Genomic DNA, 26,256 nt, shown 5'->3' with positions numbered 1-26,256 from the left:
TCTTGTGTGCCCAGACACACAAGCATGTTTTGTACTGAATAAAAGGCACACAAGCATAGCCTCTTGAGAACAGATAGAGTCACAGCCTTACAGACACCCCAACTCACAGACACACTGACTCACAGTCAGACTATTATAGATATATATATATATATATATTATATCTATATACAGATTATATAGATAATATGTTTAAACCAGGTGAAAAACAATTGGACAGCATGTTATAAATTTATTTGGTAATTCTATTACAAGGTGCTTACCCCCATTCATAACCTAAAACAGAATCCCCTGGAATTGTAAACAAAATGTTTTTGTTCAGTTTGGGCCCCCTGCAATAAATGTTGTAACTCCCTGGAAGAAATCACTGTCCTATAATAGACCCCTATAATAACATTTACATTTAATATGTTATTGTTATGCAATATTCTAACTTGATTTTGAATAGAGTGAACTTACCCCACCATATGGGCACACCTGCCCCATCATGGGATTGCAAAGTTTTCTTTTTGCTTTATTATTTACTCTGTTACTTCTGTAGAACGTGGTTGTAGGTAGCCAAGACATGGAACTTTGACATGTGCATACATTAAAGCAGATATTGCTCAGCTGGTTAGGGTAGACACTCCCTGCTCTACATTACTTCGTTTGGCTTATAATAAATTGTCAAAAAATATTTGTTTTTTGTTACTGAACACGCCATTAAAGTCCCAATTCATGCTTGGGTATATTCACATAAGCGTGTGCCAGTCACATATTAATATATGTTTTAACAAAGCAACTACAATCCCCGAAATATGTCCTTGAAACGCTTTAGGCATCATGAATGAAATTAAAAGTGTATTTTTAATGTGGATAAAAATGTTCAATGTTTGGAATTAGAAGAAAGCTGGGCCATCAATTAACCCTTTTCCCTTCCCTACCCCCCATCATTCAATGTTGCGACACTTTGGAGACACGCTGAACACATTTGCACGTTTCAACATTGCACGGGGGAGTGGGGGGACTTATTTTCCCCTAAAGACACTTTAATGTTTCAAGACATAAGTTTTAAAACCCTAATTTATCTATGGCATGATAATTGATTGCTTTTAAAAAAAAATTGTAATAAAGACACACATAGATCCGGACATCTTTAAAGGTCATGAATATGGGCACTATAGCAATTGTAAGACCCCCCCCCCACACACACACACGTTCAAGTTTCATACGTTTCATAAGTATTTACTTATAGAGTGCTTGCACATAAGGTCATTAGTTCAAATCATCTCCTCTATAGAGGAATCCAAATCCATGCATTCCTACACCTGACTAGCAGCAATTAGTTGGGTAGCCGTCGGCTACAATTCACCCAAAATGTGAAATGATTCGGCCTTGACGGAAATTTTAAACTGCATTCCATCACCCGTTTTACACCTTCCGCGAAAGAATGATTAAAGTTTACAAGCTTCTACATGGTCTATTCGCTGTTGAAGTGACATAAATAATCGGATTCACTACACGCGGTATCTTTGCATTGATGTACTTGCAAACAAAAGGACTATGTATGAATAGATGCGACAGGATTACGTGCGGAATTATCTCCATTATATATATTATTAGCTATTATTCTGTTAACCCTCCTCGTCCTTGCATCTTCCCTAGGTGTTAGGCGGCTTTTATTTGCACAATTGGATGCTCAAAACACCAGGTTGGTGCTAGCGGCTACCCAAAGATGTCCGACCAAATCCTGTCCATGACTTGGCTAGTTGGATTCGTCTATAGGCACGCTCTAGAAGATATGCAAATGATGGAGTACAAAAGAATTATTTGACCACTACCTAAATAAAAGATGAGTTGTTTTATTTTGTGCCCACATCATAGCCTATCTATTAATAAATAGTCATGGAAAAATTTTTCACGTGGTTCCTATGCATCAAAAGTGTATTTTTAATGTGGATAAAAATGTTCAATGTTTGGAATTAGAAGAAAGCTGGGCCATCAATGAATACTTTTCCCTTCCCGACCCCCCATCATTCAATGTTGCGACACTTTGGAGACACGCTGAACACATTTGCACGTTTCAACATTGCACGGGGGAGTGGGGGGACTTATTTCCCTAAAGATGCTTTAATGTTTCAAGACATATTTCGGGATTGTAGCTAGCGTATATGCACTGTGTGCATGCTATTCTGTAGTGTTTCTCGTCTCAAGCTGAGAGTTTGGATTTTGCAGTGGCATATTCAATGCTGGCCTTTATTGAGGGAAAAGAAAGAAACTGGCAGAAGCCTCAACACTTGGTATGTATGAAAAAGCTTGCCAATATGCTGACTTAGTGCAAATGTGCAGTAAATATGGCAGTGTCTCAAGGAAGCAAATAACACACTGCAATGGAAATATCAATTAAATAACATTTCAAACATTTATTTGTTTATTTTATCAATTTTATTTATTTAGATTTTCCCATTAATTCAAATATTTATATCTTGACCACATATATATACATTAGGCACCAGAACAAAATTTATTTCATCTTTGCATTGGTCGTCAATGCTGCTTCCATGCTTGTTATTAATCAACTAACAACCAATTAATCAGAATTAGTGTTCAATTTATAGCTGTCAAGATCCATATGTTGGGTTACAACTCTCATTATATAGGGACTGCCCCTCATATTTCCCCTTTTACAGTGATGTGTGTAATGTTTCCTTTCATAGTCTGATGACACAAAGCTACTTCTAATAACACACATCTTCCTTTTCAAGTGGAAGTGGTATATTAATGATTCACTCTGTCAACTTTCATAGGGACTTCATTAGAGATAAACATATTGGTGAGCCCATCCATTATGACACAATATTGGATAGGCAAAAGACAAAATCCTATCTTTTATTTTCATTCTTATTCAGTGTAAGTGTAATTTTATAAGTAAAACTGCTTTTTTTCAGCAAAAATAAAGTTACTTTTGTGAGGACATCCCCGTTGTTTTAAATGAACAAACACGATCATTGAGGATCAACAAGCGTACCACTGTTGCAAGGGGACACATTGTCTTATTTCACTACTCACTATTGTGTGATATTATACACCCGAAAACCAATCAAATTATGTGAATTCCTTACAAGCCACACCCACTGAATAAGAATTTGTATTCTATTACCCCAATGGTACTTTATTCCAATTAGATAATTACCAATATGAATTTTTGTTTTTACTATCATCTACCGTGTGATAGATAGCGATAGGCAGGTCCAATATTTTGTGTAGTGGCTATTGGCAAAACAAACAATTAAATAAACAAATACAAAGGCCTATAGATAAGCATTATTACATGTATAGGCATATAGTATGTAGCATTGTTTATCAAATAAAATATATGTCAGGGACTGAAAAAAAACATTGAAAAATAAAAAGCTGATACAAAAAAAAAAACATAAAGGAAAAGAAATGACAAAAATAAAATATTTTTATTAAAATAATAGAAAGAGGAAAGAACATTATACTAGCAAATCGTAGCTGAATAAAAGATTTATGACACAAATGAATGTATAATGGCCGAATTGCAGGCAAAATGCAAAATTTGTGAAGATAAAAAACACACAAAAATTTAAAATTTAAAAAAAAATTAAAAATTTTGAATTAAAAGAATAAAGTACATAGGCCTATATATAAATCTTGGCACATGTGTGTAAATTTACATTGTGTGAAATGGTTTCATAAGTTGTTCATGATAATGTCCTGTTCCTATCATTTAATTTAGAAACAGTCGTAATTCTATTCAATAACTGTAGATTACATGTTTTGTACGAATCTACACTTCTGTACGAATCCACACTTAACTGTAGATTCGTACAAAAAAGTGTTGATTCGTAGAAAATAATCTACAGTTTATTGAATAGACTGACGTCACAGCAATGGTTTAATTTGAAGTAAATGACATAGTTTCAAAGAATACAAATCAACAGCTTGGAATATTTTAGAATAAAATATAGCTCTGATTATTATTAATGGATTTAGTAATTTTTTGTTTTTTTTTTTTTTTCTAGTCGTTTAATACAAATCTTAATAATGTGCCCTGTTGATATATAACTTGTAACAAGATATTAAACGTTATGGGTTACATTATGCCTGAATAGATTTATAAGTAACAACCATAGGGGAAGTTGTGAGTCACATTTTGTATTAAATTAAATTATTTTGTTGTTTTCTTTTAAAGAAAGGTGAATTTGTATGTCAAGTTGCTACTGTCTTACATCAAGAAAGGTAGGCCTACGGGTCACAAGCTAAGTTATTTCCAAATTTATTCTCCAAATCCATTTTATAAGTATGTTTAGATTTAATCAATTGTAGAAATTATTTCACAAAATGGCATGGGCAGTTTAAGTTTAAATGCCTGGGGTGTATTCTGAGGTGAGTATCATGTATGGCGTATCAAAATGGACCCTTAACAAGTATTTTCTTGAAACTTTGATAATAACCCAAACAAGTATTTTGGTCACATCTTACTTCCCAAAATAGTCAGGAAATGATAATTATTTTGTCATATTTTGATATTTCATGTAAAGGGAAATATGTAAGATAAGGGATTATTATTGTCAAATATGCCCTTTTTATGTTTTTGATAATGTGTGCGCATCCATCTCTTACCTGTGAAAAATTGTCTTTTGAAATCATTAAAATATGAGATGTTTTTTTCAACAAGCATGATATCCACCCCGGGCACAGACATCACCACCAATATATTTCACAAAGAATTATTTTTCTGATTTCAAAAGAGCATGTGAGAAGCATCAATGAATTACTCATTTATGCATGAAGTTGTTCTATTTTCATCAATTCTGCGACATTTTCGTAGAACCACAGAAAATATAATAAATATTTCCTCTTAGGTAAAAGCAAGAGAAGTGATATTTCGATGAGAATACCCTTTTTTCCAATTACGCAAATACATGGTTTGAAAAAACACCCCTTTTTTGTGTTTCGTGTTTCTTCATCTGAAAGCACCCCTTATTTCGTGAAATTTTCGATGAGCATGACTACCCGCAGATGCAGAAACCGGGAAATGGAGTCACCTTCTTTGGTAACCCCCCATTTGAAATTCACACTCCCTGTGTTAAGGTCATATCTTCTATAATATAAGATGGATGGATTTCAAATGAAATAGTCCAATTTAGAATATTAAATTTATTTTTGACTTTATAAAACTTTGCATCAGATTACCCAGCAAACACAAAAATGTTTTTAAAACATTATTAATGTGCTTATAAATGTGATTTGGTTTTGGTTTAAGTGTTTTAATACTATTTAAATGTTGGGTTACTTAAAGGTCATGAAAACATTTCTAAAATGTTTTTATATGAGAAAACACTGCAACAGCATTTTTTAAATGTTGTCAAAATGTTATTGTAAAATATTTGTTGGCAAACATTTTTGCAAAAGTATTTTGTCATAAAGTTTTCAAAAATGTTTTCTGAATATTAATTAATAAAATGTTTAATACTCTTTATGTAACCTGACATGCCTTAAGGTTATCTGTTTTGTGTTTGCTGGGTATGTGTTCATAATATGAAGTAAAGAAGTGAGGATTGATAAACACAGATGCACTATCACCATCATACTTCAATGAAATAATACACTATGGCAGAGATCAAATTCATATAATTATACATAGGTGAAACTAACAAGTTAGTGTCAAGCTCTATTTGATTCCTTTTAAAAAATAAATACAACAATACAAATTTACATACGATTGACAACAGCACTAACTGAATTACTGCAAACATTTAAAAAGAACTGCAAACATTTAATAGGAAAGGACACATTACAATCTTTATATTAGCTGCATAAATTACTCTTTAAAGTAAGTCATATTTAAAATGCATTCAATTTACATATTGGCAGCATTGCTATAACTTGATTAAAGATTATCAAATATAAATTTCAAATTGAAAATTTCAGTTGAAGAGTTAACAAGTCATTTTGATTCACTTAAGTGTGTTTCCATGTACCAGGTACGTTACAAACGATTGTGCAAGTGCTCATGTTGATGGTATTTCTTTAAAGATTGTACAATGTAAATTCTTCAAGATTTTCAATTTCAAGCATATTTCTAAACAGCATTTTACAATAGTTTCATTTTATTGTACTTGAATGTACAATTGGCTGGAATTGCCAACCTTATAGCTTTTATACAACACCCTCAATCGACCAAAAGTCGCCAATGGTCAACAAAAGGGCAAGTCCATCACAACATCTTAGGACTTCTTCTGATGAGGATGTGTGTCACACATCAAAAATTCAAGGTTTGTGAATTTTGGTGCTAAAAGTCAGTTTAAACTTCTAGAAATCATTTTATTGTAATAATTGCACTCAAATAAAAGTCTTTTTTTCATTGATGCTGATCAAAAGTAATAGTTGACACTGCTGGTTGCCCGGTTACATGTGTTCACTCTACCATCTCACCTCACAAGAGGTGCAGATAAATTCATAATAATGTACTTGTAATGAAACTTGATAGATATTGCTCCATATAGGTATTTCATTTTGCAGCTCAAGTACATATTGCTCATTTTTGCCCAAAGCTGGCAGCATAGCATGAACACTTCTTACTCTGCTCATCCAAGCTCAGTTCAAACAAATATCCTCAGTTTATTCAAACATTGTGTTGAATTCTTCATCCAATGTTACTGCATTGTAATCTTCACGCTGTCAGATTTTGTCCTGGTGTTGAAAAGTACATATATGATCCTCTAATGTCAAACTCATTGCTTGCATCTTTCTCTCGTGCATTTTTGGAACGCATTACATGGTTACTGACACTATGTGGCAGTGCTCTAATTGTTGCATGTGGCATACTACGGCTAGATCTCAAATCCTGTGATTTTCTCTGATGCCCAAATGTGCTTAGTTCAGTTGTTTCTCTTGATGTACTGCTTGATGTATGACGTTCTTTACCTTTTGAGCATGATGAAGAGCGTGTGTATCTTGGTGGTTGCTCTGGCATATCTAAACGTGAATAATTAACACTAACAGGCAGTGCCCAGTCTTTATAGTCAGAATTATTTCCATTGTTTGTCTGGAGACGTGCAAAAATGGATTGACATGATTGCGCTTGATTGACAGGTGGTATCCCGGTGGTATGCGATTTACCTTGACACACGCTTCTGCTTCTTGATCTCCACATGCCCGTGAAGCGGAAGATGCGGCCGCGGATGGTCGAGGCAAGTGATTATGATGATTGACATTATGTTTATGGTGTTGATGGCGTGGGATCAGCATACTTCTGCGTGACATTGCTCGTTGAATAGTACGGATAGGTTCCCTGATTGGTTTCAAGCATCTTCGTTGAATCAAGAGTGCCAGCACCATGATAAAGAGAAGAACAAGAACAACTCCACCTATAATGAGGGCCATGAATGTCAGTGAGATACCACCTGTTTTGTATTCATCTGGTTGTGTACGGATTTCAAGACACTGGTCTCGTAGGACGGCTTCTCGTGCAGTGATGTTTCTAAAGACAATGTTAATGCAAATTGTGTACTGTGATTCGGGCTCCAAATCCTGCAAAATTAAAAAAATGGATACAAAAGAAATAAGGTAAATATTGAGCTTATTGCAAATAATCTTGTTAATACTGTAATAATCAAGGAATTATGAAATCAATTTGCTTTTTTGACTAATAAAAGCTCATAACACTTAAGCAGCTAAGTTAGCTAAATCAATAAGTTGTTCGACTATGGTGCAAGAGGTTGCGGGTTCAAACCCTGGTAGTGGTTCAGTATGATCTCATGGAAATATTGAGTTAGCTTGAAATTCCCCTAGACAAGGAACTTACTGCTAATTGTCTTGTTGTATCCATAAAAAATCAGGAAGCTGATCCTGGTTGCGATGGTCATTTGAGGAATGTCTAGGGTGTGTGTTCTTGAAGTTGTAAAGTCTCTGTGCTGTTGTTAAATGGAATGATGTGGGCCGATGTTTTAAACGTCTGGTCATATAAAGGTCATGAAAACATTTTTAAATATTACATGTATAAGAAAAAACACTACAACATTTTTAAAATGTTGTCAAAATGTTATTGTAAAAAAAATGGCATTCAGTTTTTGAAAATTATTTTGTCAGCTCTTAATTAACACTGTGTTTTGCCAAGTTTTCAGAAATGTTTTTGGAATGTTATTAAAATGTTTCAGTTTATACCATTTGTACAACCCAACAATTTAACATTTTCTGTAAATCTGAGTTACGTCAAACTAAAGTATTAGGATTTAGCCATGTGTCATCTGCCATAACAAGATGGTATGTTTTTAATTTTACAAATTTAGTGTTGTATAATTAGGATTTGATGTGGTAAAATCACAGGTTAAACTAAGAAAAATGAGAAGAATTGAACAGAAGATGATTTATTCCTAGAAATATATGGCAAGATGAGATAGGATGTCCATGGTGTTTGTGTGGCCATGTTTTATGAACTTAAGTTCATGCAAATGTTGCCAGTGTAAACAGACACACCCCTACCCTCCTTCCCTACCACCATACACACATCCTATATCCGCCTGTAAGCGCCTGCAAACGAGGATGTACAAAAGCACTGTACTATCCAATCAAGGACACACATTCCTGCAGTGTCTCAACATACTGTGGACATACACACTATGAGCTGATAACATCTAAATGGTGATACACCCCCTATACTGCCAAGAGAGGACATGCTCTAAATAGCACTTTTACATTATTTCTGTTATCCTGCCCCTATCAGCAGATGGTTAGAGGTGTATGTGTTGCCACAAATATGGCCTTGTTTGGCGGCGAACACCTACTCCCTTACACATACACACTCCCCGCCGGGACACACTCACCCTACATGTTTTACCGACAAATATGAACCTTATGCACCTTCTATATAGTTAACAGCATAACTGTGGACCTGGTATTACACCTATGATGGTGGACCTATACTAATATGCAATATTACGGCATCTAGCGCCCTCTGCTGCTCTCCTGCAACTGTGGATGGCCACGGTTGCTGTGGGTCCATACTTTATGACTGATAATCATAGATGGGGCCATGTTTGTCGGTGAAAACAAATGCATCACCATGCACACTCATAAAAAATAGTGAGTGATTTTTAAAAAGTAGAATCTTGTAAAGTGTGCTGAGGCTTGTGGATCAATGTCTAGGCGATGCGCCTATGCGTAGCACACTATAAATCACTGCACTTTTTTTTTTTTTGACATGTACTTACCCTGACTGTGTAGTGTGTCACTCCTGGATGAATATGAGGTGAAAACTGGGTTTGTGTATCACCAAATCTATTGTATTGCACTACAAATCCTGTAATAGCCTTTGTTACCACAGGTGGAGGCAACCATGATATGCTCACAAATGTAGATGCCACATTATTCATTGTGATGTTCTTTGGTGGTTTAAGTACAAGTTCACATTGTTCCCCAGCATATAAATCCCTGCATTGACATTGTGGTTTTCTTGTGAATGTATCCACATAGCATATTCCACGATTCGAACATGGGTTCCGCTGATGGATTGTGCATGGCATGGGAGGTTCTGTGACTCGCGGATGTGGCCTGGGACGTGGTCTTGGCCAGAATGGCCGTCTTGTAACTATGTTTGGTCCAAAATCATCTGTTGCTACTAGCGGAATCGTGTGATGTGGACTACCTGCAACTCCTGTGGGTACTGGATTGGGATTCACTGGAATGACTGGATTGTTTGGAGCTGGATTGGGATTCACTGGAATGACTGGATTGTTTGGAGCTGGATTGGGATACACTGGAATGACTGGATTGTTTGGAGCTGGATTGGGATTCACTGGAATGACTGGATTATTTGGAGCTGGATTGGGATACACTGGATTTACTGGATAGTTTGGAGCTGGATTGGGATTCACTGGAACAATAACAGGGACTGTTGGTGGCTGCACTGAAGGAATCGGCTGCTTTGGTGCAATAGGTCCAACTGGTGCTATCGGACGAGGTGTTACTGGCCGAGGGGGCGGTGGACGAGGTTTGACGGCTGGCCTTTCAGGAGGTGGAAACTGAGGGTAGACTCCTGTACCTGTTCCAGGGTGAGGTCGACCACCAATGTGAGGCCCACTTGCTTTCCCTCCTTGCATACGAGGCATTTCACCAGCTGGTGGAAACTGGGGGTAGATTCCTGTACCCGTTCCAGGTTGAGGTTGGTTAGCAGTGTGCCATGTTGGTGCTCTTCCTTGCAGAGGAGGCTGTCCGGTAGGGTAACCATACAGGAGGTGATGTGAGCCTTGGTATTGTCCTTTTACAATCAATATGCTACACAACACATTAAATAGTGTTATAGTTTCAAGTCTTGCCATGGTCGTTTTTGTATCCTAACAATGAAGTGATTGCCGGCTGCTATGAGTCCATGGAACAAGCCACCCGGTGCATTTGATGTTAAGCCAGAAAATAACACCCAGTCAGTGGATACAAAGGAAACATATGATTTGTATGATCATATCCTTCTCAAGTTTTGGACTCTACCATTTTCTTAATAGGGTGATTATATCAGAGAATTGATTTCCTTTTGCAGGAAGTATTAATGATTGAATATAGACTTTTTCAAGTCTCGGAACTTTTAATAGTTATAGATGTCCTATTGCCATTAATTTTCTCATAATTTCTCTACAAACTTTGGCATTTCAAGTTTTTGGCTGAATATTGGGAACAATTGTCTTTGTTGGACTTGAGAAGATTTTTTTGGTATACATTTTGCTGAACCATGTAATGGTCTCAGTCTATTATTACTTAATCTTCCTTACTTCTTTACTTGCTTACTTACTCAGCAACCTTTCAGTCTTAAGTGGACAATCTCAAAAATGCAAGAAGGTATCCCCCAGTGGTGTCACATGAAGGTGAAAGAATAACAAATATAATAAAAAATTTATCCACCCAGGGTGACATTCATTTGGGTCCTTTCATATCTCGAAATGCCAGAAGGTATGACCCCCCTGAGTGGTATCAAATGAAAGAAAAAAAAAGAAAAAAATATAATAGAATTAAGTTCCCCATGCACTGGGGTGATACTCCTCACATGACCTGGGTCAATAGTCAAATTATGGGTACTTTTCATATCTCAAAATATCATAAACTGCTCTTAAGACCTGGGCCAACATTAATATTTGGGTCCTTTTCATATCTCAAAATGCCAAGAAGGTATGACTTCCATGTGGTGTGAAATGAAAGAGAAAAAAGTAAAGAATATAATTACAAGATATTTCCCACCTGGGGTTGGACACTCATCATACGACCTGGGTCAATATCCATATTTTGGGTCCTTTTCATATCTCGAAATACCAAGAAAGTATAACCACCCAAGTGGTGTCAAATAAAAGAGAAAAAAGTAAAGAATATAATAAAAATATTTGCCCCACAAGGCATGACACTTCCTCATAAAACTCGGGTGAATATTCCTTCCAAAGATCAACTTATATTTTAAGTCTTTTCTACATTCAATATCTGGAATACAAAACCTAAGTGTGACCCGCAGGTGGTGTCACATGAAAGAGGAATACAAAACCTAAGTGTGACCCCCAGGTGGTGTCACATGAAAGAGGAATACAAAACCTAAGTGTGACCCCAGGTGGTGTCACATGAAAGAGGAATACAAAACCTAAGTGTGACCCCAGGTGGTGTCACATGAAAGAGGAATACAAAACCTAAGTGTGACCCCCAGGTGGTGTCACATGAAAGAGGAATACAAAACCTAAGTGTGACCCCAGGTGGTGTCACATGAAAGAGGAATACAAAACCTAAGTGTGACCCCAGGTGGTGTCACATGAAAGAGGAATACAAAACCTAAGTGTGACCCCCAGGTGGTGTCACATGAAAGAGGAATACAAAACCTAAGTGTGACCCCAGGTGGTGTCACATGAAAGAGGAATACAAAACATAAGTGTGACCCCCAGGTGGTGTCACATGAAAGAGGAATACAAAACATAAGTGTGACCCCCAGGTGGTGTCACATGAAAGAGGAATACAAAACATAAGTGTGACCCCCAGGTGGTGTCACATGAAAGAGGAATACAAAACATAAGTGGTTTACCACAATAGTGCCATAGCCCCATGGTTCAGCTATGGTGCGCTAACCGCTCTAGTTTGATTCAAACTATTATTCATTAAAAAAGGAAGTTATATGTTACACTTTAAAGGAAATTGTAATGTTGCACCTAAGATAGGTAATAAGGAACCATTAAGTTGTTGATTGTCAAGTAAGGTGGGGGCCAAGTAAGTGACGAATTTTGATTAGCAAGTTCACACTCAGCTCATGAAAATGTAACGAAATAGGATTTTCACCTATATTGATAATATTAAAGTGAACCGGCCATTGTAACAACAAATTTATCATTGTAACAATAATATTGATTGATAAAGCAGTGCAGGTATTAAAAGTGGCAAATAAGGGCAACAATTACCTGGTAAATAAAATAAAGTACAGTAGTGCAGTTTGCTGTGATAAATAGCCTAACCCTAACCAGGGCTGTCAACCTTTTGGAATTGCTTGGCGTGAGACACTGTCGTACCGTGACGGAATATTTGTTTGCCGACTACAATGTTCATTTTGACCCATGATTAGTGAGCCACGCGCTCAAGAAATTTAAAAATCTGGGGGGGGGGGGGGGAGGGACAACTATTTATTTTTATAATGCATGAGATTTTAAAGCTCTTGGCGTGAGATTTACTACCTTGGCGTGAGATTATACTACCTTGGCGTGAGAAAGTACTCGAATGTGTGAGACTCACAGCCAATGCGTGAGAGTTTACAGCCCTGCCCTAACCATACCAAACAACAAAAAACCACAGTTCACAAAGTATATGCACAGGCAGGTATTGCACGTGATGCGATTAAGCGTCATCATGCGAACAGTCATATGGTCACGGAAAGCTAAGCAGCTTGGCGGGCAAGCTACTCCCCCGTGGCAAGGTAGGCACCCGAAGGATCGGGGGTTCAAAACCGCACCCAAGTTTTCTCTTCTTCTTCTTTCTTTCTTTCCTCCTTCTTTCTTTCCTTCCCCCTCGCCAAAAAGCAGCTAGGGCGTTAGGGTTAATGATCAAACCATATTCCAGTAGAGTACCTTATTATAAGGGTCATTGCCTTAAATTCAGTTCGTCAGTCATGTTAATGACCTCAGAACCAACATGATGCTGTACGCCGTAAAGGTAACAACTATGAAGGGATGTTAATCAAATTTCAGATTTTCTCCTCCTTGGAGATAATTCTACGTATGAGCCCATCTACGAAGAACTGTGTAAATTATATAATTTTGAATTAGTTACAATGTACAATAAATAAGCCTCAAAATGAGGCCTAAAAAGACTTGTATTGCCTTTTTCGACCAACACGATAATCTGAAAAACTTTTTTCTTCCCAATTTTTATATAATATTTGTTATCAAATATGCAAAATGTTTTGCCTGTGTGTAATTCCTACCCCAGAATAGTACCACACAAATCTGATATAGTTAAAAAACAAGCCTTGTAAATCTTTGTTACTGTCGTATTTTGTGGTGAACTCGCATGTTTACAATTAAATATTTTATGTGGCAGAATGGAGTTTTTTAATCCAAAAATTTCTGACTGACTGACTTGACCCTAACTTTGAAGCTTTAAGGGCAATACAAACTTGTTTTATGCCGAATGCATCCCCGAGGATATATCACCTGTGATAATTGCGTAGTAAATAGTCACTTAAAAGATTTTCTGGTATTCATGTCTTCAGCAGAGATATAACTTTTTTCCAAATCACACAAAATTGCATAACCTTAGAAAACCATGATACACTTTGCAACTGGACTATATGTAAGACTTAAACATGTATGTTTAAAATATGGTCTCATATGAACAGTTCAAATCTAAATTACAACCAAATCTGTATTTCCTTCTGCCCCTGCAACAAACATAGGCATATGAATTAACCCAACCCCCATATTTTGATTAAGGAGGATGGTCCATATCCCCCAATGCTGCCTCTATGTTGGTTTTTGATCACATTAAGCTCATATTTGGAAGTTTTGCACTCTTCACATTTGTTCCACTTCACCATTTTAACTTTAGTATGGCAACATGTTTCATGCGCATTTACATCAAGAAATATTTTCCAACCTGTCTCTCCCAATGTCAAAAAGATACCTATGCCACTGACAATAAATAGACTCCATTTGATAATCATGGACAATGTTAAAGGGGTACATTTACAGTGGTAGACTTGTATACAGCATGAGACTAAATATATTTTGCTCTCTGTTTTTGCCAAGCTCATCTTTGAGTAAGCAGGTTGTGATAATTTAGTGTTGGCGTTAACACACCCTTGATATAATTTGTTGATTTAATTATCTTGTTAGTTGGTTTAATTGAGTTTGGGAGTCTGTTCCCTGCAGTTTATAGCATTTGCACACATTTAAATGTGATATCAGTTGCAGGAAAAAGAAAATGTCCATGGGAAGGCCTTTCTGAAAGTGCTGTCACATCATTTAGACTAAAGAAGAGTACCACCATGTACAGGTTGTAACCAAATAGTATTAGGCAAACATGTCACTTACCAATTGTATAGTGTTTAACTTGGTCATCAAGGTAATTTCTTAAACTACTACATAAGCTTGGTGGTCTACAAGTGAAGATATGGCCAATCAGGGTTGGCGATTTTTTTTGATTTTTAAAAAAATATAAAAAAAGATTTATTTGATTTAAATCGATTTTTTTGATTTTTTTTTATCTCAAGAACTGCTATACCCTATGATAAAGTCTAAAGAGACCAGTGGAATGCTAGACATATGCACAATCCTATCAGGTATTTACAAAAAATCAAAACATGTTTTCAGATGTGAAAATTTCAAAGAAAAAAATTGGTAAAATCATGGAAAAACTCCTGTTGAATTCTGCACCTTGAAAATGATTTTTTAGCAATGACATCATAGAGGTATTTAATTGTATCTAAAAGGTGTAGAAACATTACAAATGAAGTAAAACAGGTAATTCAAGATAGAAATTAACTTAAATTTATCAAAATGGTAAAAACTGAAAAGTTGATTTAAAGCAGTGATTTTTTTTAAAAATCATTTGATTTAAATCATGATTTAAATCAATTGATTTAAATCGCGCCAACCCTGTGGCCAATTGTGTGAAGTAGTCCTAAAACAGTTTGGGCCACTTTCTCGTGTTTTTGTGTAGCAAAAGTGACTGAATTGAGTTGATTCATGAATCATCTGGTTGGTGCTCTTAAGATGGGTAGTTTTAAACAATGGTGTATTTGAAGTTATATAATTTGAAATAATAGGAAATTATTTACTAGTGTAAATTAAGTGACAAAAAAATGAAAAACCTTTCTGTTTGTTCTGAAATCTTTGACAATATAAAGCATGAAAGTTTATTTTACATGGTACAAACTTGATACATGCGAAATTGGCAAAAAGTGGCCCAACTTCAATGGGTGATTAGTAGAATCATACATAGCGTTTAAAAATGAACTATAGGAAAGAAACCAAGTAAAGTTTTTCTGTTAGCCAAGTTCAGTTCAGTTCACTTGAGGATTTCTGGTCTTTTCATTCAGGCGCACCATCATAAAGTATAGTTTAGCTGATGAGATGCATCAGTAGTTCACATCAGTGTACAGTCTATACTGACCCACCGCCACATAAAGTTCAGGAGAGACAAAAGCTTGCTTAATAATAATATGCTATGGGTTCATCACAAATCTGAGTTCTCTCTAAAACAAACTTGACTATTGATAATGCTTATCTGAGAGAAAAGTGGGGTGTCAAGACATGTCCAGATAACAGAGAAATCTGAATTAAAGCAATCCAGATATGTAATGGGAGGTTAGACTGTAAAACATGGAATCCTGCAGACGGAAGGTCATAATGTCATATCAAGGAAGTTGTACTTGCACTTATTGCAGGTAAATGACATTGTGGTTTTTCAACCTGCCCTTAAAAGGCAATTAACACCTCAATGTTTCTCTCATATATTGAATTCCTACTATTACGGTACCTACTCCCAATTCAAGAAAAATACAATAGTCATTTATTGAGATTAAAGGTCAATTCAGTTATTTGCTCATCTGGACAATCGTAAAAATCATCAAAATTCAGATTTTGGTACCTTTACCATTGTCATAGATGTGCTAACATAGTCTGCTAGTGGTTCAGCTGAAAGCCATGTATTAAGACAAAATAAGGCATTTTACATGAATCTGTTGTTTATATACTAACAGTATAAATTAGATACATGTATTTGAATGGGAGATTCAACTTCTGCAATTCTGCTGTTTTTTTATTTCAAAAATACCAAATGACAGTTTGAATGACTTATCCTTCACTTTTAAGCAATTTATAAACAATTTAAATTTTTTTACACTTGCGCTGGGATCACTGATTGGGACTTTAAATCATATATGTGACACGATCACGATCAAAGTAAATGAGTTAGATGTCACTAATATGAGATATTGGCAAAGAAAATGTTAAAATTCTTTTGTTTATATTGTTTTCAGCGATTGATAAATTGACGTAACTTCGCAAAGAAAAGCTGTATCAACATGGGGTTTTCAGTTTCTGAAAGCTCTAAATGTCTTCTTTAGAAACAAATGTAAAACTCATTTTCGACTAGGGTCACATGTGACTCATTCCCCTTGATCATGTCACATATTATCCTGTTTTGCCAAATAACTTAGAACTGTCAAATGTCAAATTATAATATTTGACCAATATTTGTAAATTTAAGGGCTAAATAACGTGAATTTTCAGGGTGGTTTTTCTGTGGCAATCAAGACAATCTGTACAACTTCTATGCTCCGGGTGTATGTACTCTCATTTCTAGCAAACACATTTTCTATTCTATTTTATAACCAATTATTAATAAATACCATAAAATCTGCTGACATGAAAACGGGGCCAGTGAGGCAAATATAGGGGAATACTGTTAGTAACAGTGAAAGTGGTATTTGAATGTTGGAATGCAACAGTTATTTCTTAGCCTACATGTAGGCCTATACTCAAGATTTTGAATACTTGTGTCAAGTCTTTACATTTTGTGACTGCAATAAAAAAAGTTTGATTGTCTTAACATAGAAAAATTAGGGTTGGTAGGTCAGGATTTCTTTTTCTCTTAGGGACCGTTCACAAACACTTGTTAGGGGGGCCCTGAAAATTTTTGCCCTCCTAAGGGGGGCCCTGAAAAAAATGACCACAAATTTTCCTGGGAAAATTGAGTTTATATGCTTTTCTATGGGGTTGACCCATAATTTTCATGTCAAAAATGGGGGGCCCTGAAATTTTTGAGATCTCAATGAATTTTTTTGCATCAGCCCCCCCACAAGTGTTTGTGAACGGTCCCTTGGTTAAAAAAAACACCTAAATCTTATACTAAAAAACAGTAATATAATTAATAACAAGTTCATTCATAACAAGCATCAAAAGATCAAACAAATTTGTTTCTGGTGACTAAGTGAATGTATGAACCTTGTTAAGAAAATTCTACTTTTCCTGATATGATTTAAACTTTATGCTTTTAAAGAAAGTAGACAAATACATCCTACTTTCAACTTAAGATCTTTTGCCCATCATGAAAATGGTCCATGCAGAAAATATGTTTGCACCACCTGACCCTGCATGCCCCTGCCACCCAAGTCTGCAGTGTCTTTAATAAAATCATTTTAAAATTACTCATTTCCCTGGGATAAAAATAGCTCTGATTTTTAACAATTGAATGAGAACAGAGCATACAATTTGTCACATGATGTCTAATTTTGTTATGTTCTAACTGCTTATATTGTATGGCCACAACGCGTTACCAGTGTTAGCTTAATCTCATGTACAGTTTATTAATAAAACAAAGTAAATGTGCATGATTGTAGTCAATATTATTATTGGATATTTTCAAGGTATCTTAAGGGATCTGGAATGAGCGTTTTGAGCGTTTCGACAGTATTTTTTATGGAACATGAGAACACCTCAGACGTATCGAATTGCATTCTGAATACGAAGCATGTCTGTCTGATATCAAATAATTTTCATTTTTTGAAAATCACGATATACAAATTTTATGACAAATTATAAAATTTGATATTTTTTCAAATTTTGATATATAACAGTCCTCGAAATAAATTTTATAAATCTAATGATATATTCTTAAAGTGTATGTATAGCTGGGAGGAAAAGCCGACGAGCAAATGAAAATTTTGACCTTTTGTAATGAAAAAATGGATTTTTTCCCAAGAAGACCTAAAAAAAAAAAAGGTCTTTTTTGGAAAAAATCCATATCTTCAATACGAAAGGTCAACATTTTCAATTGATCGTCGGCTTTTCATCCCACCTACATACACGCTAAGTATAAATCATCAGATTTCTAAAGTTTACTTGAGTACTGTTAAATATCAAAATATCAATTTTAATGATTTGCCATAAAATGTGTATTACATTGCTAATTTCAAAAATGAAAATTATTTGATATCAGAATGACATTCTTCGTATTCAGAATGCAATTCGATATGTCTGATGTGCTCTAATGTCCCACAAAAAATACTGTCCAAACGTCCATACCCCATCCCTTAAGGGATCTAGAATGAGCGTTTATGGCATTTTGACAGTATTTTTTGTGGACATAAGAGCACCTCAGGCGTATCGAATTGCATTCTGAATCGAAGCATGTCTTTCTGATATCAAATAATTTTCATTTTTGAAATTCACGATATAATACAAATTTTATGACAAATTATTAAAATTTGATATTTTTCAAATTTTGATATATAACAGTCCTCGAAATAAATTGTATAAATCTAATGATATATTCTTAAAGTGTATGTAGCTGGGAGGAAAAGCCGATGATCAATTGAAAATTTTGACCTTTTATATTGAAGATATGGATTTTTTCCCAAAAAGACCTAGGGGCCTATTTTTTTTGGTGTTTTGGGGAAAAAATCCATATCTTCAATATGAAAGGTCAAAATTTTCAATTGATCGTCGGCTTTTCATCCCACCTACATACACGAGTATAAATCATCAGATTTATAAAGTTTACTTCAAGTACTGTTAAATATCAATTTTAATGATTTGCCATAAAATGTGTATTACATTGCGAATTTCAAAAATCAAAATTATTTGATATCAGAAGGACATTCTTCGATTCAGAATGCAATTCGATATGTCTGATGTGCTCTAATGTCCCACAATAAATACTGTCCAAACGCTCATACCCCTTCCCTTAACTCATTTATGTTGCACTGAATTATGTTTGCAGTTGGGAAAAAATACAACATTGCAAGATCTAACAATATAATTTTTAGATATCCTTTTCATAGATATAAACTTCAATTTATTGAAAAGGGACCATTTCTAAAGAGAATGAAGTTCAGTTGACGTCTGAGTAAAGCTAATGTAGCATATAAATTACATTTCCTAATTAAAGTGAATGTGTGAAATTAAGATACTTGTTATTTATCTTCTTGGTTAAAACCAAAGGCAATATCCTGTTAAATGATAATTTGATTGACTTCAAATTGACACGCCCTATTCCTGCTTGGAATTTAGGGTTTCCTTTGAATAATAATTACAAAACAATGGCGCTGGCTTTAATGGCAGCAATGGTTAGGTCCATCAGTATTCAAGGCAGTGTCAGGCACACAATCTATAGTCGGATTGACATACTTTCTTGACTCTTTACACTCCTTTTTGTTTAAGGCCAAGAAAAACAAAAGGTAAAACGTTTGTCTCAGAAACCTGCATGCACAGCTATGAAGTGGGCCAAATATGCAATAAAAAGAAAACAAGTTCTAGCTATAGACCTAAACCTAGCCATAGCCATTAAGCAGAAATGAACCCTAAATGACCTTTGACAAAATGACCCCTAAACTTGACCTTTAGGGTCATTAATATTTTCAACATGTTTAGAATGTTGTAAGGATCATTCCTTTTGAATTTGAGCTTGATCAGACCAATTTTAACATTTGACCTTTGACCTCTAAACTTTGACCTTTGGGGTCATAAATATGTTAACATGTTAGGATTGTCGTAAGGATCATACCTGTTGAATTTGAGCTGGATTGGACCAATTTTAAAATTTGACCTTTGGGGTCATAAATATTTTAAACATATTTAGGATGTAATAAAAAAAAAAGGATCATTTCTGTGCAACTGGCATCAACATACTGTTACAGGTAGCAGATATGAATTTTTTAAGATTTTTAATTTTAACTGGAAATGACCCCTTAATGACTTTTGACCCTAATTCTGTGAACACCCTATAGCCGATGCATATGTGCAAGTGACGTCATCGTGCTATGTAATTTGTGGCAGAAGCATTTTGAAGATATTTCGTTATATACCAGAAATGACCCCTTAATGTCCTTTGACCCCACATATGCAAAACTTGCGCGCATCTGCTCAACACAGGCCTAATTGGTTCATTAAGCTGGATTCCGTCGGCGCATTTTTTCGTTTTTGACAAAACTTTTGCTGTTGATGGCTTTTAAAATAAACTTTCTTATAATCGTCGGACGGTTTCATAAAATATAACACTTCTTCTTTCAAATAAGCCTAAATTCGATTATATCCAATGACGGGAACCGGTACGTGGGCAATTTTGATTTCGTTTGGTCATTTTTTTTCAAGCTTCAATGAGGACAGTGCCTGTTTTGATGATTTTCTGCGGGTTGCCAGCGCTAAATTCATCAGCAAAATTAAACTGTCTGTCAAATGTGAGGTCGTCGGACGGAATCAAAATCTACATAATATTCTCTTTCCAGTGATATAACACACTTCGTGATTGGTTCATGGGAAGAGGTGGGCAAAACTTGTCCAATCACGAGGACCGTGTCTCCAGGGTTGCCAAACCCGCGATTTGGTAGCCCAATTGGGCGACTTATGAAGATTTTACCCGCGACTTTTGACAATTTCCTGTTCCATAGAAACCAATGGTGAAGAAAAAATTTGGGCGACTTTTCAACATTGTCTCCCGCGACTTCTGATAGTTTCCTGTCCCATAGAAATCAATGGTAAAGAGAAAAATTGGGCGACTTTTCGATTATTTGACCCGCGATTCGGGCCACAACACTTTACGATACGGGGATGTGTTTTTCAACGCTATACTTCCTGCTATAACTCACTCTGTTACGCTAATGTTTGCCCATTTGGTAAAGTGGAATGGTCCACTTATCTGAGCAGTGCTCACGAGCCGTGCAATTAGGTCGTCGTGTACAAAAGGTCACACACACACTGAGTGTTGCAAACAAATAGCTAATGCTCAAATCAGGGCAAAAGTTTTCCATATGAATCTGTGAACACCCTATAGACACTGGACATAGCCGATGCATATGTGCAAGTGACATCATTGTACGATGTAACATGTAAGAGAAGAAGCATTTTGAAATTTGAAGAAGAAGCAGAAAGAACGGAGTGGATTACAATACCTAGCCGTGACGAAGTCACAGCTAGGTAAGGAATCTCTCATAACATACAGCTTTTATCAAACTTTTGAAACATACTGTACATGACTTCATTTGCTAATTGATTTTGAGAAAGTTCTCAGTCACATCTTACATTGTGGAGGTTGGTGACCTGTGAAGTGAGTTATTCAACTAAAGGTCAAGAGGTGGCCTATTTTGAACTGCTCTTTTCAGAGCCACTTACTCACAAGGGGCAGATAGCTAGTCTATATAACTCCAAAGCAATGGAATGGTCCCTTAGGGGCTGTGCAATAATTATGAGCCCTGGGAGGAGGGTAAAATTGGGGGGGGGCAAGAAATTTTTGGCAAGCGAAAGGGGGGGCAAGAAATTTTGGCAAGCCGAGAGGGGTGGGGGCAAGCGATTTTTGGCACACATTCATGGGGTGCCTTTTAAATAAAATGCTCTAAAAAGGCTTAGGAAAACAGTACGGAAACGCTTAAATATGCAAATGTTCCTGCTCGTTGTGCTCGCAACATGTATCTAGACCATTGTAAATTGGAATCCCAAAAATTTGACAGGCCGAGAGGGGGGGCAAGCAATTTTTGGCAGGCCGAGAGGGGGGGGCAAGTAATTTTTGGCGAGCCGTTTGGAAATTTTACTCCCCCCTCATAATTATTGCACAGCCCCTTATCTTTGCCTCTCAGAAATGCCATTATTGACTTTGGAGTAAAGTATAACTTCTGGACTTAATTATTTCTTTTTGTTTTCTGTTGTATCTTTCAGCTATTTGGAAATGTGGCCTTCTATGTCCTGTTTGCCATAGTGCATTTCCTGACTTGCACAGCTCTAAGTGCACAGATTTATTACATGGGAACATGGAAAATGAGTAAGTGGTAGTAGTGATGTGATAAGTGACATCATTTATTCATTATATCAGAATGATCAGTAGGCCTTCAGTCTGTTGGCAGGAAGAAGTAGAACATAGCATTAATTATTATACACAATACATCTTGAATTTGGTAAAATAAATACACCTCTGGTATTTCATATCATTGTGTGACTAAGAATGTCTGATAGAATCCAAGAATACACATTTTGTCAACAGAGGGTGACATTACCAATTTTTGACAAATCTGTTTAAAGCTGTACTTTGTGGACACTGTTTCTTACCAAACATCTTTTTCATTTCAGATTTTGGCATATTCAAGAGAATATTTTTGGTGTTAAAAACCGATTGCTTGCAATGTGCTAAACCTGTTTATGTGGTAAGTATCATTCATTGTTTCACTGCCATCCCTCCCTGCTGGCAATATGCATCTGACATGTATGCCATGTGATGTCCACTGCCATCCCTCCCTGCTGGCAATATACATCTGACATGTATGCCATGTGATGTCCACTGCCATCCCTCCCTGCTGGCAATATGCATCTGACATGTATGCCATGTGATGTCCACTGCCATCCCTCCCTGCTGGCAATATGCATCTGACATGTATGCCATGTGATGTCCACTGCCATCCCTCCCTGCTGGCAATCTGACATGTATGCCATGTGATGTCCACTGCCATCCCTCCCTGCTGGCAATATACATATGACATGTATGCCATGTGATGTCCACTGCCATCCCTCCCTGCTGGCAATATGCATCTGACATGTATGCCATGTGATGTCCACTGCCATCCCTCCCTGCAGGCAATATGCATCTGACATGTATGCCATGTGATGTCCACTACCATCCCTCCCTGCTGGCAATATGCATCTGACATGTATGCCATGTGATGTCCACTGCCATCCCTCCCTGCTGGCAATATGCATCTGACATGTATGCCATGTGATGTCCACTGCCATCCCTCGCTGCTGGCAATATACATCTGACATGTATGCCATGTGATGTCCACTACCATCCCTCCCTGCTGGCAATATGCATCTGACATGTATGCCATGTGATGTCCACTGCCATCCCTCCCTGCTGGCAATATACATCTGACATGTATGCCATGTGATGTCCACTGCCATCCCTCCCTGCTGGCAATATGCATCTGACATGTATGCCATGTGATGTCCACTGCCATCCCTCCCTGCTGGCAATATGCATCTGACATGTATGCCATGTGATGTCCACTGCCATCCCTCCCTGCTGGCAATATGCATCTGACATGTATGCCATGTGATGTCCACTGCCATCCCTCCCTGCTGGCAATATGCATCTGACATGTATGCCATGTGATGTCCACTGCCATCCCTCCCTGCTGGCAATATGCATCTGACATGTATGCCATGTGATGTCCACTGCCATCCCTCCCTGCTGGCAATATACATCTGACATGTATGCCATGTGATGTCCACTGCCATCCCTCCCTGCTGGCAATATGCATCTGACATGTATGCCATGTGATGTCCACTGCCATCCCTCCCTGCTGGCAATATACATCTGACATGTATGCCATGTGATGTCCACTGCCATCCCTCCCTGCTGGCAATATACATCTGACATGTATGCCATGTGATGTCCACTGCCATCCCTCCCTGCTGGCAATATGCATCTGACATGTATGCCATGTGATGTCCACTGCCATCCCTCCCTGCTGGCAATATGCATCTGACATGTATGCCATGTGATGTCCACTGCCATCCCTCCCTGCTGGCAATATGCATCTGACATGTATGCCATGTGATGTCCACTGCCATCCCTCCCTGCTGGCAATATGCATCTGACATGTATGCCATGTATGCCACAAAATTTTCACCCTAAACTGCGGACTTACTTCCAACTGAGGACAGTCCGCAGTCGCAAACTGCTGCAAAAGACCTCAAATGCATGCTAAATGCATTATAGCACTATTTGCCTTAAAACGAGGACCACACATGTAAAAACTACAATCAGCAGTTGATGGAAAAAATTCTGTTTTGTATTATACACATAAAAAATCTGCCATTTTAGTCCACGGCAATATGCATCTGACATGTATGCCATGTGATGTCCACTGCCATCCCTCCCTGCTGGCAATATGCATCTGACATGTATGCCATGTGATGTCCACTGCCATCCCTCCCTGCTGGCAATATGCATCTGACATGTATGCCATGTGATGTCCACTGCCATCCCTCCCTGCTGGCAATATGCATCTGACATGTATGCCATGTGATGTCCACTGCCATCCCTCCCTGCTGGCAATATGCATCTGACATGTATGCCATGTGATGTCCACTGCCATCCCTCCCTGCTGGCAATATGCATCTGACATGTATGCCATGTGATGTCCACTGCCATCCCTCCCTGCTGGCAATATGCATCTGACATGTATGCCATGTGATGTCCACTGCCATCCCTCCCTGCTGGCAATATGCATCTGACATGTATGCCATGTGATGTCCACTGCCATCCCTCCCTGCTGGCAATCTGACATGTATGCCATGTGATGTCCACTGCCATCCCTCCCTGCTGGCAATATGCATCTGACATGTATGCCATGTGATGTCCACTGCCATCCCTCCCTGCTGGCAATATGCATCTGACATGTATGCCATGTGATGTCCACTGCCATCCCTCCCTGCTGGCAATATGCATCTGACATGTATGCCATGTGATGTCCACTGCCATCCCTCCCTGCTGGCAATATGCATCTGACATGTATGCCATGTGATGTCCACTGCCATCCCTCCCTGCTGGCAATATGCATCTGACATGTATGCCATGTGATGTCCACTGCCATCCCTCCCTGCTGGCAATATGCATCTGACATGTATGCCATGTGATGTCCACTGCCATCCCTCCCTGCTGGCAATCTGACATGTATGCCATGTGATGTCCACTGCCATCCCTCCCTGCTGGCAATATGCATCTGACATGTATGCCATGTGATGTCCACTGCCATCCCTCCCTGCTGGCAATATGCATCTGACATGTATGCCATGTGATGTCCACTGCCATCCCTCCCTGCTGGCAATATGCATCTGACATGTATGCCATGTGATGTCCACTGCCATCCCTCCCTGCTGGCAATCTGACATGTATGCCATGTGATGTCCACTGCCATCCCTCCCTGCTGGCAATATGCATCTGACATGTATGCCATGTGATGTCCACTGCCATCCCTCCCTGCTGGCAATATGCATCTGACATGTATGCCATGTGATGTCCACTGCCATCCCTCCCTGCTGGCAATATGCATCTGACATGTATGCCATGTGATGTCCACTGCCATCCCTCCCTGCTGGCAATATGCATCTGACATGTATGCCATGTGATGTCCACTGCCATCCCTCCCTGCTGGCAATATGCATCTGACATGTATGCCATGTGATGTCCACTGCCATCCCTCCCTGCTGGCAATATGCATCTGACATGTATGCCATGTGATGTCCACTGCCATCCCTCCCTGCTGGCAATCTGACATGTATGCCATGTGATGTCCACTGCCATCCCTCCCTGCTGGCAATATACATCTGACATGTATGCCATGTGATGTCCACTGCCATCCCTCCCTGCTGGCAATATGCATCTGACATGTATGCCATGTGATGTCCACTGCCATCCCTCCCTGCTGGCAATATGCATCTGACATGTATGCCATGTGATGTCCACTGCCATCCCTCCCTGCTGGCAATATACATCTGACATGTATGCCATGTGATGTCCACTGCCATCCCTCCCTGCTGGCAATATGCATCTGACATGTATGCCATGTGATGTCCACTGCCATCCCTCCCTGCTGGCAATATGCATCTGACATGTATGCCATGTGATGTCCACTGCCATCCCTCCCTGCTGGCAATCTGACATGTATGCCATGTGATGTCCACTGCCATCCCTCCCTGCTGGCAATATGCATCTGACATGTATGCCATGTGATGTCCACTGCCATCCCTCCCT

The 26,256-nt window shown here is 37.8% G+C and overlaps 2 protein-coding genes across 2 annotated transcripts in view; one reads left to right on the top strand and one right to left on the bottom strand.

The window, feature by feature from the left end:
* The window catches only part of LOC140169388 (SID1 transmembrane family member 1-like), a gene marked incomplete at its 5' end in the record, with an annotated part of 162,726 nt that overhangs the window by 129,552 nt on the left and 6,918 nt on the right, over window positions 1-26,256 (top strand). The window contains 2 exons of the mRNA XM_072192646.1: window positions 22,167-22,269; window positions 22,575-22,648. Coding sequence (XP_072048747.1) covers window positions 22,167-22,269; window positions 22,575-22,648 — 177 coding nt within the window. The remainder of the gene's footprint in view (window positions 1-22,166; window positions 22,270-22,574; window positions 22,649-26,256) is intronic.
* Window positions 5,750-10,435, bottom strand: LOC140170030 (uncharacterized). Its single transcript, XM_072193345.1, is given in 3 exon segments — window positions 5,750-7,081; window positions 7,084-7,539; window positions 9,219-10,435. Coding segments are annotated over 3 exon segments (1,965 nt in total). The 5' UTR covers window positions 10,326-10,435; the 3' UTR covers window positions 5,750-6,679.

Source organism: Amphiura filiformis, chromosome 14 (genome assembly GCF_039555335.1).
Source record: "Amphiura filiformis chromosome 14, Afil_fr2py, whole genome shotgun sequence".
NCBI classification, from domain to species: Eukaryota; Metazoa; Echinodermata; class Ophiuroidea; order Amphilepidida; family Amphiuridae; genus Amphiura; species Amphiura filiformis.
The sequence above is the reverse complement of the archived record's forward strand: the minus strand, read 5'-3'. Positions and strand labels throughout refer to the sequence as shown.